General features: G+C 50.6%; 1 protein-coding gene and 1 non-coding gene across 3 annotated transcripts in view; one reads left to right on the top strand and one right to left on the bottom strand.

The window, feature by feature from the left end:
* Positions 1–2,085: 2,085 nt before the first annotated feature.
* The window catches only part of Hkdc1 (hexokinase domain containing 1), a 55,592-nt gene continuing 41,681 nt past the window's right edge, over positions 2,086–15,996 (bottom strand). For both annotated transcript variants that reach the window (XM_045137488.1, XM_045137489.1), the window contains 8 exons: positions 15,104–15,249; positions 14,680–14,799; positions 11,719–11,814; positions 11,471–11,570; positions 8,849–9,032; positions 7,417–7,572; positions 4,559–4,792; positions 2,086–2,954 (listed from right to left, as the gene is read on the bottom strand). In XM_045137488.1, coding sequence (XP_044993423.1) covers positions 2,807–2,954; positions 4,559–4,792; positions 7,417–7,572; positions 8,849–9,032; positions 11,471–11,570; positions 11,719–11,814; positions 14,680–14,799; positions 15,104–15,249 — 1,184 coding nt within the window. In that variant the 3' untranslated portion in view covers positions 2,086–2,806. The remainder of the gene's footprint in view (positions 2,955–4,558; positions 4,793–7,416; positions 7,573–8,848; positions 9,033–11,470; positions 11,571–11,718; positions 11,815–14,679; positions 14,800–15,103; positions 15,250–15,996) is intronic.
* On the top strand, positions 15,510–15,633 carry LOC123455890. Its single transcript, XR_006634193.1, has one exon. It is a non-coding gene; the product is annotated as a small nucleolar RNA SNORA31 (small nucleolar RNA).

Below are 15,996 nucleotides of genomic sequence, written 5' to 3'. Positions count from 1 at the left end.
GAGAGGGAAGAAGGAGAAGGAGGAAGGAAAAGGACAAAAAGAGAATAGGAGCCGGGCGTGGTGGCGCACGCCTTTAATCCCAGCACTTGGGAGGCAGAGGTAGGAGGATCGCCGTGAGTTCGAGGCCACCCTGAGACTCCATAGTGAATTCCAGGTCAGCCTGGGCTAGAGTGAGACCTTACCTTGAAAAAGAAAAAAAAAAAACAAAAAAAAAGAAAAAAGAGAGAATAGGAGGGAAACGAGAAGGAAGAGAAGTCTCCAAAGAGATCTAACCATCAAGTGCACACATACATGCATTTGTGCATACATGTATGCATACATACATACATGATTTTTTTTTTTTGTAGTAGGGTCTCACTCTAGCACAGGCTAACCTGGAATTCACTATGTAGTATCAGAGTGGCCTCAAATTCACAGTGATCCTTCTACCTCTGCCTCCCGAGTGCTGGGATTAAATGCGTGCGCCACCACGCCCGGCTTGATTTTATTTCTTTTATGAGAGAGAGAGAGAGAGAGTGAGAGAATTGGAACACCAGGGCCTCTAGCCACTATAATAGAACTCCAGACACATGCACCACCTGTGTGCATGCATGACCTTGTGCACATACATGACCTTGTATGTCCGGTTTACATGGATTCTAAGGAGTCAAACCTGAGTTCTTAGACTTTGCAAGCAAGCCCCTTAAACACTAAGCCATCCCTCCAGCCTCATACATGAATTTTTTGAGACATGGTCTCATGCAGCCCGGGGTGGCCCCAAACTCCATTTTCCAAAATGTTTATTTATTTGTAAGGAGAGAGGAGAGAGAAAGAATGGGTGCACCAGGGCCTTAGCCACTACAAACGAACTCAAAATGAATGTGCCACTTTGTGCATCTTGGCCCCAAACTTTTTAACAAAATATTTATTTGAGAGAGAGAGAGATAAAGAAGCAGATAGATAAAGAGTGAGAAGTCAGGGCCTCCAGACACTTCAAGTGAATTCCAGATGCATGCAGTGCCACCTTGTGCATCTGGCTTACATGGATCCTGGGGAATCGAACCTGGGTCCTTAGACTTCACAAGCAATCACCTTAACCTCTAAGCCATCTCTCCAGCCCCCAAACTCTTTTTTTTTAATTTTTATTTATTTATTTATTAAAGACAGAGAGAGGGAGAGAGAGAGAATGGGCATGTCAGGGCCTCTAGCCACTGCAAATGAACTCCAGATGCATGTGCCACCATTGTGCATCTGGCTTACGTGGGACCTGGAGAATCAAACCTGAGTCCTTAGGCTTCACAGGCATACGCCTTAACCGCTAAGCCATCTGTCCAGCCCCCAGCTCCCAAACTCTTTATGTAACCAAAATGATCTTGAACTCCTGATCCTCCTCCTACCTCCTCAGTGTTGGGATTACAGGTGTATACCACTAAAACTGGCTCTAAAACAATAATTTTTTTTCCAAAAAATTTTTATTAACAACTTCCATAATTATAAAAAATATCCCATGGTAATGCCCTCCCTCCCCCATTTTCCCCTTTGACTTGAAACAATAAATTTAATAAATCCTTTCCAGGTGTGCTGGCACACACCTTTAATCCCAGCACTTGGAAGGCCGAGATAGAAGGATCGCCATGAGTTTGATGCCCCCCCTGAGACTACAGAATGAATTCCAGATCAGCTTGGGCAGGAGTGAGACCCTACCTGGAAAAACCAAAATAAATAAATGAACAAACAAATAAATCCTCACATTTCTTCAAAGAGACTGCCAGAGTTCTATCTCCAGGTCCCACATACCCAGCCGACCACAGGCTCCTTTAACCCCAGTCCCATAGGGGAGCAGAGATCTGACCACTGTGGGAGCCCTGCACGCTCCAGAATCCATAAAGAGACCCCAGCCCAAAACCAGACAGGGCAGAACAGTGGTGGAGTGGGACACCCCATGTTCCACTCCAGCCACCTTACACAAATGCCCCCTGAAGCAGGCGAGCATGTGGGGCACTACCCCCATGGCACCTTCTGGTTCTAGAGGTCCATCATGCCACCAGCTGCACCTGCAGATATCAAGGAAGCCTCCCAGAACAAAGACCAACACCTCACGCCAAGTTCTGTGGGAAACCAGATATGTTTAATTCATTGGCTGGATGTCATATACCTCACAGCCCTTGAAATGACTCACAGCACAAAACGCATCACAGATGCTGCAGTCGTGAGCCACCCGCGACACGCACCTGCTAAGGAATGAAACCCGGGGGCCTCACACAGTCCCTGAGATGGAGAAAGATGTCAGCACCTCTGTGTTCTGAGCTGCCCACGCCCAGAGATAACACAAGTTAGGCCAAGTTACATTTGACCCCCCCCCTCCCAGTTCATCACAGTAGCCTCTCCCTCTCAGAGGTGCGTCCATCAGCCTAGGGTCCAGTCTACTGGCAGAGATAGCTTTCAATATCCTAGGGAGGAGTTGAGCCAGCTGCCTGGGCAAATTCTGTGTACAGTTCTGGGTCTACTAGCCACGGGACCCAAAGCCACGAAGATCTGAGAAAATCAGGCCTCAACTAGAAATTGTTACCAAAAAGTGATCCCTCAGGCCAGATACTTTGATTTCAAACGTTGGCCCGTCTTTGTCCCAAATATTCCAAATAGGGGTTGCTGATGAGTATCATTGCAAAACCAGTAACAAGACGCTAAAAGTACCCCGGGAAACCTGAGGTTCTCGTTCAGCCACGGACGAGGGAGAGCAGGCAGGAGCTCCTTGCTGGTCCCTGGCCCACGGGTGGGCAGAGAGGGCTGGTTGGCACTGGCAGTGCATCGGGCCCAGCAGGGACCCCTAGTTCTCCTTCTGTGTTTGCTGTAACCTCTTGGCCACAGCCGTGATTAGAGCCGCTCCCTTGCCGCTGCCGTCCTCTGACAGCATGAAAGTCACATCGCACTTGGGGGCAAGCTCTTTCACCGTCTCCTGCAGTATCCGAGAAAAGCTGTGGTAAAGAGAGAGAAGTGTCATCAGGCTTTGGGGTGGGATCAGTAAGGTATCCATCATTGTGATCTCATTTCTTCCACCCTGGCCTTAAGACGAAAGGACACGCTCTTTGGTTATTTGTCTGTTTTTCCAGGTAGGGTCTCACTGCAGCCCAGGATGACCTGGAATTCACTCTGTAGTCTCAGGGTGGCCTCAAACTCACGGCGATCCTCCTACCTCTGCCTCCCGAGTGCTGGGATTAAAGGCGTGCGCCACCATGCCCGGCTAGGACACACTCTTTGACCAACCAAGTGGGAGGTTGCCTGTGGCAGGGTAAGAGGATTGTCATGAGTTCAAAGCCACCCTAAGACTACAGAGTGAATTCTAGGTCAGCCTGAGCTAGAGTGAGACCCTACCTCAAAAAACCAGAAAAAGAAAAGTGAGACATTTACTCAAAATAATAGCTCTTGAGCATTCATTGCTCGCTTGTTGCTTCACAATGGACTGAATGTGACCTGCTTACCCCAAGCTCCTACTGCCAGTCTTCCCCACCATGAGCTGTAACCTTGAACTAGACACTGAAATAAGCCTTCCCTTCCTTCCTTAAAAAATATTAGTAGCTCTTATTATTATTTTAAAAATATTTTATTTATTTGTAAGGAGGGAGAGAGAGAATGAGTGCACCAGGGCCTCCTGCCACTGCAAATGAACTCCAGATGTGTGCGCTACTTTGTGCACCTGGTTTACATGGGTGCTGAGGAATTGAACCTGGACTGTCAAGCTTTGAAAACAAGTGCCTTTTTCCTAAAAATTTTTATTACTTTTCTTTAAATTTTTATTTATTTATTTATTTGAGAGCAACAGACAGAGAGAGAAAGAGGAAGAGAAAGAGAGAGAGAGAGAGGGTGGGCCAGGGCTTCCAGACACTGCAAACAAACTCCAGATGTGCGTGCCCCCTTGTGCATCTGGCTAACGTGGGTCCTGGGGAATTGAGCCTCGAACCAGTGTCCTTAGGCCTCACAGGCAAGCGCTTAAGTGCTAAGCCATCTCTCCAGCCCCACATTTTTATTATTTATTTACTTATTTGAGAGAGAAAAAAGCAGAAAGAGAGAGAGAGAGAGAATGGGCACGCCGGGGCCTCTAGCCACGGCAAATGAACTCCAGGCACATCTGGCTTACATGACCCCTGGGGAATTGAACCTGGGTCCTTTGGCTTTACAGATAAGTGCCTTAACTGCTAAGCCATCTCTGCAGCCCCACAAGAGCCTTTTTGAAACTTTATTTCCAAGAGGAAAGGAGTCATGATGTGTGCACCCTGAGGACGGTGCCAAACTCTTGACAGGTGCTGACCCCTTTAATCTACATGCATTTCACCATAAGGGGCAGAGGTCATTGTTGGTGACCTTGTTCAGATGGAAGCCTGGAGTTACGAGACTGGTGCACATGGATAGCCAGGCAGCAAAGACCCCTTGTCTCAGGTTCAGTAGGGTCACCATGCCGGGGTACCTTGCTACCAAAGGCCAGGACCTCCTCCTCCCTCTCTGTGTAGCTGAAAGGCTGTGTGTGTCCATCCCTGGCCACCAGAGTGGCCACCTCCTGCCCATCCCTGTCTCGGGCACTCACTGAGGGTGCAGCTTGTACAGGGTGCCGTCCACACCCACGGTGATCTTCAGGTGCTCCAGGCCCTGGTCCTCCCGCCTTTTTTCCACGATGGCGGCCAGGCCTGCGCCGCAAAGCTGGGCTGCCCGCCGGGACACGGCTCCGCACACCTCTTTCACCACGATGCTGTCTTCGCACGTGCTGTCCAGGCCCAGCTGCTGCAGGATCCTCCTGACCTGCAGCAGGGCCAGCCGGTCGCTGTGGGTGAGCAGAGCCGGCCGTCAGTACCTGCTTCCTGGGGCCTGGCACCTTCTTGCCATGACCCAGGGCCTCCACCTCCCGCCAGGGTCTAGCTGGGGCCAGGGGAGGAAGATCCATGTAGTCGCTGAGGCTGCATGCTGTGGTATGCCCTAAAAGCTAGGACATAAAAGGTCCAGAACCTCAGAAGTCTCATCCTTTTTTTTTTTTTTTTTCTGTGGTGTCTCGCTCTAGCCTGGGCTGACTTGGAAATCACTATGCAGTCTCAGAGTGGCGTCGAACTCACAGCATCCTCCTACCGCTGCCTCCCAAGTACTAGGAGATAGCCCAGTGGTTGAAGATGCTTGCTTGCAAAGCCTGCTGGCCCAGATTCAATTCTCCAGCCACTCACATAAAGCATTCATTTGCAGTGATGAGAGTTTTTGACACTGGCATGTGTCGGACAAAAAAAGAGACAGACAGAGAAAATGGGTGCATCGGGGCCTCTAGCCACTGCAAACTAACTCCAGATAAATGCACCACTTTGCACATCTGGCTTTCATAGGTACTGGGGAATTGAACTGGGTAATTAGGCTTTGCAGGCAAGTACCTTAACTGCTTAGCCAGCTCCCCAGCCCTCTAAATAAATAATGTTTTAGAGGGATGATATGTCAGGCATGATGGTGCACGCCTTTAATCCTAGCACTTGGGAGGCAGAGGTAGGAGGACAGCATAGTGATTTCCAAGTCAGCCCAGGCTAGAATGAGACACTACCTCAAAAAAAAAAAATGATGATAACACACAAAAATTTTTAAAAATTGTAATTGGTAACAAGGGTTCCCTTCCCTGACTTTTCTTTCATGTTATTGGCATATCATCTTTTTGTTTCTTTGTTTGTTTTTCAAGGTAGGGTCTCACTCTAGCTCAGGCTGACCCAGAATTTACTATGTAGTCTCAGGGTGGCCTCGAACTCATGGTGATCCTCCTACATCTGCCTCCCAAGGGCCGGTATTAAAGGCGTGCACCACCATGCCCGGCTTACATCATCTTTTTAAATTAATTATTTATTTGAGAGAGACAGAGAGAAAGAGTATAGACCGTCTAAGGCCTCCTGTCACTGCAAATGAACTACAGGTACAAGCACCACTTCATGCATCTGGCTTACCTGAGTACTGGGCAATCAAACCTGGGCCATCAGGCTTTGCAAGTAAGCACCTTTAATCTCTGAGCCATCTCTCCAACCCACATATCATCTTCTCAGGAATAAAGGAAGATTATTTTTTGCACCTTTTAATTTAATTTTACTTTATTGTATTTTGCCCTCTGCAGTATTTTAGGAACCTCAATGGAGAGCCCGGTCCTTCTGTCTAAGTAACCGAAGACCACTTAGGCAATTGCCTGACGCCTGCCTGCCAGCCTTCCTGTCTGCCTACCTTCCTGCCCTCCTTCCTTCCTTCCTTCCTTTTCTTTCTTTCTGGCAAGCCCAGCAGATTGACCTTCTTTTTAAGACAGAGAAATGGGCATGCCAGGGCCTCTAGTCACTGCAAACAAACTCTAGATGTGTATGCCACCATGTGCATCTGGCTTACGTGGGACCTAGAGAATTGAACTTGGGTCTTCCGGCTTCACAGGCAAGCACCTTAACTGGTAAGTCATCTCTTTAGCCTTCTCCAGCTCACTTGCTCCCTCTTTCTTTCTTTCTTTCTTTCTTTCTTTCTTTCTTTCTTCCTTCCTTCCTTCCTTCCTTCCTTCCTTCCTTCCTTCCTTCCTTCCTTCCTTTCTCTCTCTCTCTCTCTCTCTTTCTCTCTTTATCTCTTCTTTTTGTTTTTGTTTTTTGAGGTAGGGTTTCACTGTAGCCCAGGCTGACCTGGAATTCACTATGGAGTCTCAGGGTGGCGTCAAACTCATGGCGATCCTCCTACCTCTGCCTCCCGAGTGCTGGGATTAAAGTCATGCGCCACCACACCCAGCTTTTGTCTCTTTCCTTTTTTTTTTTTTTTTTTTTTTTTCCTTTTTCATTTCAGATAGGGTCTCTTTCAGACTAGGCTGGCCTCAAACTTGCTGTGTAGCCAAGGATGACCTTAAACTGCTGCTCCTCATGCTGGGATTCCAGACATGCATTGCCACATCCGGTGCATCAGATGCTAGAGAAAGAATCCAGAGCTCTGAGTGTGCTAGACAAGCACCCTGCCATCAGAGCTACATCCCAGCCCTGTTTCCAGTTTGTGAGTGTGTGTAACGTGTGTGGTAGGGTGTAGGGTGTGCAGATACACGCGCCTCGTGCACACATGCAGAGGTCAGAGGAGAATGCCGGACATCTTCCTCTTTTTGCTCATCCACGTTTCCTTGAGATGGAGTCTCTCACCAAACCTGGACCTGCGGTTTCATGAGCTCCAGAGATTCTCTGATCTCCGCTCCTCACGGGACTTGGGGAAACAGAGTCTAGCCTAGCTGTTTCTGTGGGTGTTGGGGACTCAAACTCAGGGAGAGCCAGACCTTCTCAGGCCTTCATGCTCATACAGCATGCGCTCTTAGCCGCTGAGCCACCTCCCCCGACCCTGCTTTCATGCCCCACCGTGGCAGGATGACAGCCCATCCCCTTCAGAGCCTCCCACACTAAGCAGGTCCATTTGAGCACACATCACCTTTCAATCTGAGACAGGAACTTGGTTTCAAAGATAGCCCTGGTCCGGAGGCGCTCTGAAATCTGGCCTCGGAAGAGGAACCCCTGCCTGGTGAGGTCGATCAGGATCTGCCGCACAATCTCCCCCAGGTACATCCCACTGGTCATTTTCTCATACCTGTTCGGGGAGGAAGGATGAGGCTGGTGAGAGTGAGGGACGGGTTTCTGAAAGGAGCCAGGACTGGGTATGGAAAGCGTGTCGCTGGTTCTTCTGGTCTGTGGTTCGGAACGGCCTAGGGAGGCTCTCTCCACAGCAGACCCAGAAGACAGTGCGATGTGAGAAAGGCAGGCGTTAGAGCCACGTGGACCAGGGCTTGGGTCCTGACTGCCCCCACCTTGGCTACAGGGTAAGTGCCAGCTTTGTGAGCCCTCACGAGACTGCAGGAGGCACCGGGAGAAGTCAGTCCTCGCCTGGCCCCAAAGCCAGTTCTTCCTGATGGCTTTGCACTGCCAGTCTATTCTGATGGAGACGGTCTCAGTTTTATCATCTTCGTGTGTGATGTGGTGTGTGTGCAGATACAAGCATCTTGCACACACGTGGGTGCAGGCCAGGGGAGAGCGTCAAGCGTCCCCTTTCACTTCTCCCCTTGTCTCCTTGAGATGGGGGTCACTCACTGAACTAAACTATTTTCTTGGTCTCTGCCCCACAGGACTGGGGTTACAAGTGTACGTGACCGCCTCCAGCTATTTACGTGGGTGCTGAGGACTGAACTGAGTCTTGTTCAGCAAGAGCTCTTCCCCGTTGAGCCATCTCCCCACACCCTCTTTTTCATTTTTTTTGTCTTAGATATGGGCCATTGGCTCTGCAAGAGACCTTGTCTTAAAGGAAGCAAAGCATAGACACCTCAAAGTTGTCCTCTGAACTGGGCATGGTGGTGCACGTCTTTAATCCCAGCACTCGGGAGGCAGAGGTAGGAGGATCACTGTGAGTTCAAGGCCACCCTGAGACTACATAGTGTATTTCAGGTCAGCCTGGGCCAGAGTGAGACCCTACCTCGAAAAACCAAAAAAATAAAATAATGAACCATAAAGAACTCTATGTCACACATCCCTGCTCCGTGACACCCAGGCCCTTCGCAAGCAGACATGTGACAGCTCCTGCCTCACTTCCAGAGCCACCACTGACCCTTATGATGCCTGACGGTAACTAGGAAAAGGGACCCTGTTCCTTCGGCCTATCAGAAACATCATACTGGCCTTCCTTCACTCCAGTCAGACCCTTCACTAACACAGACACGTATGAGCTCTCCCAAAGCTATCATGCCCGTGCTGTGAAGACAGACCGCTCCCCAGGTTGAAGTTGCCTCCTGCACAAGTGACATCAGTGCAAACATCTGCCCTCCTCACCTCTGCTTGCCAGGAAGTGACATCAGCGCAAACATCTGCCTCCTCACCTCTGCTTGCCAGGATTCAAGGAGCCCTCGTCCACCTCCTCGTCATACTGCGTGCGGATATCGTCTATGCAGCCGTTATCTCCAAACCCTCCCCACTCCGTGTTGATGCACATCTTCCCCTCGTCCCCATCCACCAGCTCGATGTTCCTCATCTCCTCCATGTAGCACACGTTGCTTCCTGTCCCTGGAAGGAATCGAGACACCACTGGGTCTGAGAGAGGCAGCAGAGTGCCGTACGTTGGAGCTGAGCTAGAGCTGGGTGGCATTCCAGCTTTACACTCGGCGGCATGGCTTAATGGATAAGGGGAAGGGAAGACTGGTCTTCAGTGGTGTAGCCAATGGTATATTATCCATCCCCCCACCAAAACCTCACCCATGTTCATGCAAGCAACGCTAATTAAACTCATTGGATCAAAAAAGCAAAAAGGCACCAAAAAAAAGAGCTGGGCATGGTGGCGCACGCCTTTAATCCCAGCACTCGGGAGGCAGAGGTAGGAGGATTGCCGTGAGTTCGAGGCCACCCTGAGACTACAGACTGAATTCCAGGTCAGCCTGGGCTACAGTGAGACCTTCCCTTGAAAAACAAAAAAGAAAGAAAAGAGAAAGAGGGGCTTGAAAAATGGCTCAGCGGATAAGGGCACAGGCTTGCAAAGCCTGCCAGCCCGGGTATGACTCCCCAGTACCCATAAGGAGCCAGATACAAAAAGTGGCACATATATCTGGCATTTGTTTGCAGCAGCAAGAGCCCCTGGCAGATCCATGCACACACACACACACACACAAATTAAAAAATAAATAATTTTTAAAATATTTTATTTATTTGAAAGAGAATGGGCATGCCAGGGCCTCCAGCCACTGCAAATGAACTCCAGACACATGTGCCCCCTTGTGCATCTGGCTAACGTGGGTCCTGGGGAATAGAACTGGGGTTCTCAGGCTTAGCAGGCAAATGCATTAACCACTAAGCCATTTCCCCAGCCCAAATAAATAATTTTTTAAATATTTGTTTTACTTTATTTTAATTATTAGAGAGAGAGAATGGGCACGCCAGGACCTCTAGCTACTGCAAACAACTCCAGACACCTGCACTCCTATGTGCAGCTGGCTTATGTGGGTTCTGGGGAATTGAGCCTGGGTCCTTAGGCTTTACAGGCAAGTGTCCTAAGTACTAAAATAAAAAAGAGCGGGCGTGGTGGTGCACACCTTTAATCCCAGCACTCAGGAGGCAGAGGTAGGAGGATCACTGTGAGTTCAAGGCCACCCTGAGACTACAGAGTGAATTCCAGGTCAGCCTTGACTAGAGTGAAACCCTACCTCAGGAAAAAAAAACAAACAAACAAACAAACATCAAAAGGGACTGGAAAGATGGCTCAGCAGTTAAAGGTGCTTGCTTGCAAAAGCCTGATGACCTGGGTTCGATTCCCCAGTACCTACATGAAGCCAAATGCAGAGGCAAGTAACCCTAATTAAGCTGCACATGCATCCAGTTTGCAGTGGCAAGAGGCCCTGTCATGCCCATTCTCTTTCTCTGTCTCATCTCTCTTTCTTTCTCTTTCTCTGCTTACAGATAATAACTTTCTACGTTTTTATTTTATTTTTACCTATTTAGAGAGAGAGAGAGAAAAAAAATGGGCAGAGCAGGGCCACCGACCACTGCAAATGAACTCCAGACACATGTGCCACCTTGTGCACCTGGCTTATGTGGGTTCTGGAGAATTGAATTTGGATCCTTAGGCTTTGCAGGCAAGTGCCTTAACTGCTAAACCATCTCTCCAGACTCAATTTAAAAAAAAATTTTTTTTTTTTGGTTTTTTGAGGTAGGGTCTCATTGTAGCTCAGGTTGACCTGGAATTCACTTTATTGTCTCAGGGTGGCCTCAAACTCATGGCAATCCTCCTACCTCTGCCTCCCAAGGGCTGGAATTAAAGGAGTGACCACCACACCCGGCTCAGAGGACAACTTAGAGGTGTCTGTGCTCTGCTTCCTTTGAGACAAAGTCTCTTGCAGAGCCAATGGCCCATATCTAAGACTGAAAAAAATGAAAAAGAGGGGCTGGGGAAATGGCTCCGTGGGTAAGTGGGTCTGTTGATCAGTGGAGTTTAGAACTAGAAGAATTAGCTGGGCATGGTGGTGCACCTGTCCCCCTGCCTTGGAGGGAGACTCTCCCTCAGGAGCCCTCCCTTGGCCTTAACCTAACCACCGCCAACTTCTTCTCCAGACCCAGGGAGGGCCTGCACCTGCCCAGGCCACCCTCTTCCCCATGTCTAACTTTCCTTCCAACTTTCCACCTCCACATGTACCAGGAGAGCCAGAAGAGTCCCGGGAACAGAGAGATGCCCAGTTGACCAGCGTGAGAACCCATCCAGGTCCCTCCACGATTTCCTTCCCCCCAAGACGGCCAGGCCCACGGCCATAAGCTGAAAATCCCTTCTTCAATGAAAACAATGACCTTGGTTCAGAGCCTTACTGGAGAAGGACGTTAAGGAGAGCTTTGGGAATTCAGCAACCTGGAATCCCAGTCGGTGAGCGAGCGTCTGAGCCCTCACGCCCTTACCTGGGTTCCAAGGGACCCTCAAGAGGGCTGGATGGGGTTGGGCCAGTGGACCGTGCCTGACCACTTACCTGCGATCAAGCCGACCTCACAGTTAGGGTCTTCATAGCCACAGGTCATCATAGTGCCCACCGTGTCATTCACTACTGCAACGATGTCCAGGTCAAACTCCTGCAAAAGAAACAGCCTCTGACTGCAAGCAGAACGCACAAGGGGTGGTGTCAGACCAAGGCAGGCATGGGCCTGCATCACAGGGCCTGGGTGTAGGATGGCAGAACAGAGAGCTAAAGGGAAAGGGGCAAGGTTGGGCATAGCCTACATTTCTCCTCTTGATGGCTTCCCTGAGCATGTCCACCACGTCTTCCCCTTCACATTCAGTGGCCTTGAAGCCTTTGGTCCACCTTATGAGCCGTCCCTGAAAGAGAGGAGCGTTCACCTGGAGCCCAGACAGAGGAACTCAGCCTCTGCTAAACGCAAGGCGCCAACTGTGGTCACTGGTCCCGTGCGTGTGTTTGCAACTCAGTGTCAACCTTCTCGGCCCTCATGTGGCCCAGAGGTGGAGCCAAGCACGATGCCCACACAAGTGCCACTGCCGAGCAGGTTACAGAAGCACTGCGCATTCTCCAAGGCTCAGATGTGTCCCTGCCATGCCTGGGGTCAGACTGACCCCACTTCCAACAGACTGAGACACCATCACATGCAGAGCTGCAGAATGTCTGTCAAGGGCTGGAGAGATGGCTCAGCACTTGAGTATGCTTACTTGCAAAGCCCGCCAGCCCAGGTTCAACTCCCCAGTGCCCACATAAAGTCAAGATGCACAAAGTGGCGCGTGCATCTACAGTTTGTTTGCAGTGGCTACAGGCCCTGGTACACCCATCTGCTTGCCCCCTCCCCTCTGTAAAATAAATAAAATAGTAAACAAAAAAAAAAAAAAACCTTTTTGTTGTTTTATTTCGAGGTAGGGTCTAACTCTAGTCCAGGCTGGCCTGGAATTCACTATGTAATTTCAGGGTGGCCTTGAACTCATGGTGATCCTCTACCTCTGCCTCCTGAGTGCTGGGATTAAAGGTATGCACCACCATGCCCTGCTAAAAAAAATTTTAAAGGAAAGAAATGCATTTCCTTTTGGGGGAAGATGGGTGAGGCAAGGACTCTCAAGTAGGCCAGGCTGGCTTTGAACTCCTTATGTAGCCAAGGTTGGCCTTCAACTCCTACCTCACCTCCAGCTCCATCCTGAATACTGGGGTAAGAGGCATGCGCCACCAGGCCCAGCTCAAGAAATGCATTTCTTAACCAGACATGGTGGAATACACCTTTAATCCCAACACTCGGGAGGCAGAGGTAGGAGGAATGCTGTAGTTCAAGGACACCCTGAGACGACATAGTGAGTTCCAGGTCAGCCTGGGCTAGAGTGAAACCCTACCTCAAAAAAAACAAAATCAAAATAAAGAAAGAAAGAAGAAATAGGACTGGAGAGATGGCTTAGCAGTTAAGTGCTTGCCTGTGGAGCCTAAGGATCCCAGTTGGAGGCTCTATTCCCCAGGACCCACAGAAGCCAGATGCACAAGGTAGCACATGTGTCTGGAGTTCATTTGCAGTGGATGGAGGCCCTGGTGCACCCAATTCTCTCTCTCTCTCCCTCTTTATCTCTCTGTCTGTTGCTCTCAAATCAATAAATAAAAACAAACAAAAAATAAGAAATAAGTAAAAAAGAAAAAGGGGGGGCTAGGAAGCCAGGCATGGGGGCGCACGCCTTTAATCCCAGTACTCGGGAGGCAGAGCTAAGAGGATTGCCGTGAGTTTGAAGCCACCTTGAGACCACATAGCTACAGAGTGAATTCCAGGTCAGCCTGGGCAGGAGCAAGACCCTACCTTGAAAAAGCGAAAATAAATAAATAAGCGGGCTAGGGATATAGCTCAGTGGTAGAGCACTTGTCTGGCAAGGGTTCGATTCCCAGAGCCACAGAAAATTGTAAATGTGGGGGTTGGGAGATGCTCGGTGCATGAAGCACTTGCTGCACAAACCAGAGGGACTGAGTCCGGGTCCCCAGAGCCCACTCGAGACCGCACCCGGGAGCGCACGGGCCAGCTAGCCCGGTGTGGTGGTCAGAACGTCAGGTGTCCCCCATGGCTCAGGGGCTCGTGATGAAGATCCCTACTTAGTCCCCAGCTGGAGGAGCCTTTGGGAGGTGGAGCCCCAATGCAGGAGGTGCACCTCGGGGGACAGGCCCGCTCTCGCTCTGCCACGGCTGTGTGACGTCGTGAGCCAGCTGCCTTTCTGCGCCACGGCGACGCTCCTCCTCCCGACACGGTGAGCCTGAAGTAAGCCCTGCCCTCCCGTGCGCTGCCCTTGCTTAGGTGCTTGGCCCAGCCACAAGAAGATTAACTGCCACACCTGGCATACACGAGAGACCCCCCTTCTCCAACAAGGTAGGAGGAGAGGACCACGCCCGAGATGTCTCTGACCTCACCATGCTGCGTCAGCACACTTACACACACTTTTTTTTAATTCTTTTTTTTTTTGTTTGTTTGTTTTGGTTTTTTAAGGTAGGGTCTCACTGTAACCCAGGCTGACCTGGAAGTCACTCTGTAGTCTCAGGATGGCCTCAAATTCACAGCAATCCTCCTTACCTCTTCTTCCCAAATGTTGGAACTAAAGTCATGCATCACAATGCCTGACTTCATTTTTTTTTCTATTTTATTTATTTAGTTGAGACAGAGAGAGGGAGAGAGAGAATGGGTGTGCCAGGGCCTCTAACCACTGCAAACGAACTCCAGACACATGTGCCACCATGTGCATCTGGCTTACATGGGACCTGAGGAATGGAACCTGGGTCCTTAGGCTTCACAGGCATACGCCTTAGCTGCTAAGCCATCTCTCCAGCCCCCAACTTCAAATTTTAAAACCTGTTTAAAATTTTTATTTATTTATTTATTAGAGACAGAGAGAGGGACAGAAAGAGAGAGATGGAGAATAGGAACACCAGGGCCTCCAGCCACTGCAAACAAACTCCAGACGCGTGCACCACCATGTGCATCTGGCTTACGTGGGACCTGGGGAGTCAAACCCGGGTCCTTGGGCTTTGCAGGCAAGTGCCTTAACCACTAAGCCATCTCTCCAGCCCTTCAATTGTTTTTTTTTTTTTTGTTTTTAATCCTCTGCACCATTTGTTCCCAGCTGCCCTGAACCTCTGACGCCCTACATAATACAAGAGAAATAGAGAAGAATCTTGGGATGCCCATGGTGGAGGATGGCAGCCCCGGGCTGGCTGAGCCTCACCTTGTCGATGCTCGTCTGATCGCAGGGAAAGGAGAAGGTAAAGCCCAAAGGCAGCTGGGCGCCCTTGAGGCCCATGTACTCCAGGAAGTCGGCAATGCACTGCACGATGTGGTCATACAGCTGCAGGGAGAGAGCGGCGTTCGGGCGAGGCAGGCTGCGGCGGGGGCGGCAGCGGGCATGCGGGCCTGGCACCCACCTCCTCCCCAGTGCCCTGCATGATCTCCTGGCACTCACCTCCTCCCCAGTGCCCTGCATGATCTCCTGGCACCCACCTCCTCCCCAGTGCCCTGCATGATCTCCTGGCACCCACCTCCTCCCCAGTGCCCTGCATGATCTCCTGGCACCCACCTCCTCCCCAGTGCCCTGCATGATCTCCTGGCACTCACCTCCTCCCCAGTGCCCTGCATGATCTCCTGGCACCCACCTCCTCCCCAGTGCCCTGCATGATCTCCAGGGGGATGGCGAAGATCTTGTTGTACATCCGCACCGACCTCCGTCCGCTTCTGATCTTCACCAGGAGGACTCGGAAGTTAGTGCCTCCCAAATCCAGGGCAAGAAACTTGCCTTTCTCTGTGGTGGAGAAAGTGGGCGGGGGGGGAGGGGCTGCATCTACCCGTGTGAAGTGCGCAGGGACCTGGGCCACGCGTTACAGGAAGAGGAGATGGCAGGCCCTGGAAGGCAGCCCGAGCCTGTCCTGGGCCAGAACACTTTTCTCAGCCTCGCCTTCCCTGGACACCCAGGCACCACCTACACTATCTAATGAGGTGAAACGCCAAGGGGCCTGGTGCTTCTGAGAAACAGGTTTTCATTGTCAGCAAGGGTGGCGTCCTCGGCGTCCACAGATGGACAGGGAACAGCCTGTGGTTCTTGTGGTCTGCACTAGGGTGCGAGAGTAAAGACCCCCATGATTCTGCCTGTCTTCGTGGCGCCCCGATTGACCTGGGGACTACGTCGGCACGGTAGGAAAGTTGTGCGCAGGTTGGTCCTGTTTCCACAGTAACGCACAGGCGGTGCTCTGCCCCTTTCCCCCGTCATCACAGGTGGCTGCTGCTGCCACCCACCCAACACCCGGACTAGACGAATGGAACTGATACCATCTGGACTTCTGGTTTTGACAGATTTATTTGGACCAGAGGCATTGTTGATTTTTGTTTTTGTTTTTTGAGGTAGGGTCTTGCTCTAGCCCCGGCTGACCTGGAATTAGTCTCAGGCTGGCCTTGAACTCAGTGATCCACCTACCTCTGCCTCTCAAGTGCTGGGGTTAAAGGTGCATACCACCACACCTGGCGAGGCATTGTTTTTTTGAAGAAAAAAAAA

This window comes from Jaculus jaculus, chromosome 18 (assembly GCF_020740685.1).
Source record: "Jaculus jaculus isolate mJacJac1 chromosome 18, mJacJac1.mat.Y.cur, whole genome shotgun sequence".
In the NCBI taxonomy this organism is placed as follows: domain Eukaryota; kingdom Metazoa; phylum Chordata; class Mammalia; order Rodentia; family Dipodidae; genus Jaculus; species Jaculus jaculus.
This window is presented reverse-complemented; position numbering and strand designations above follow the sequence as displayed.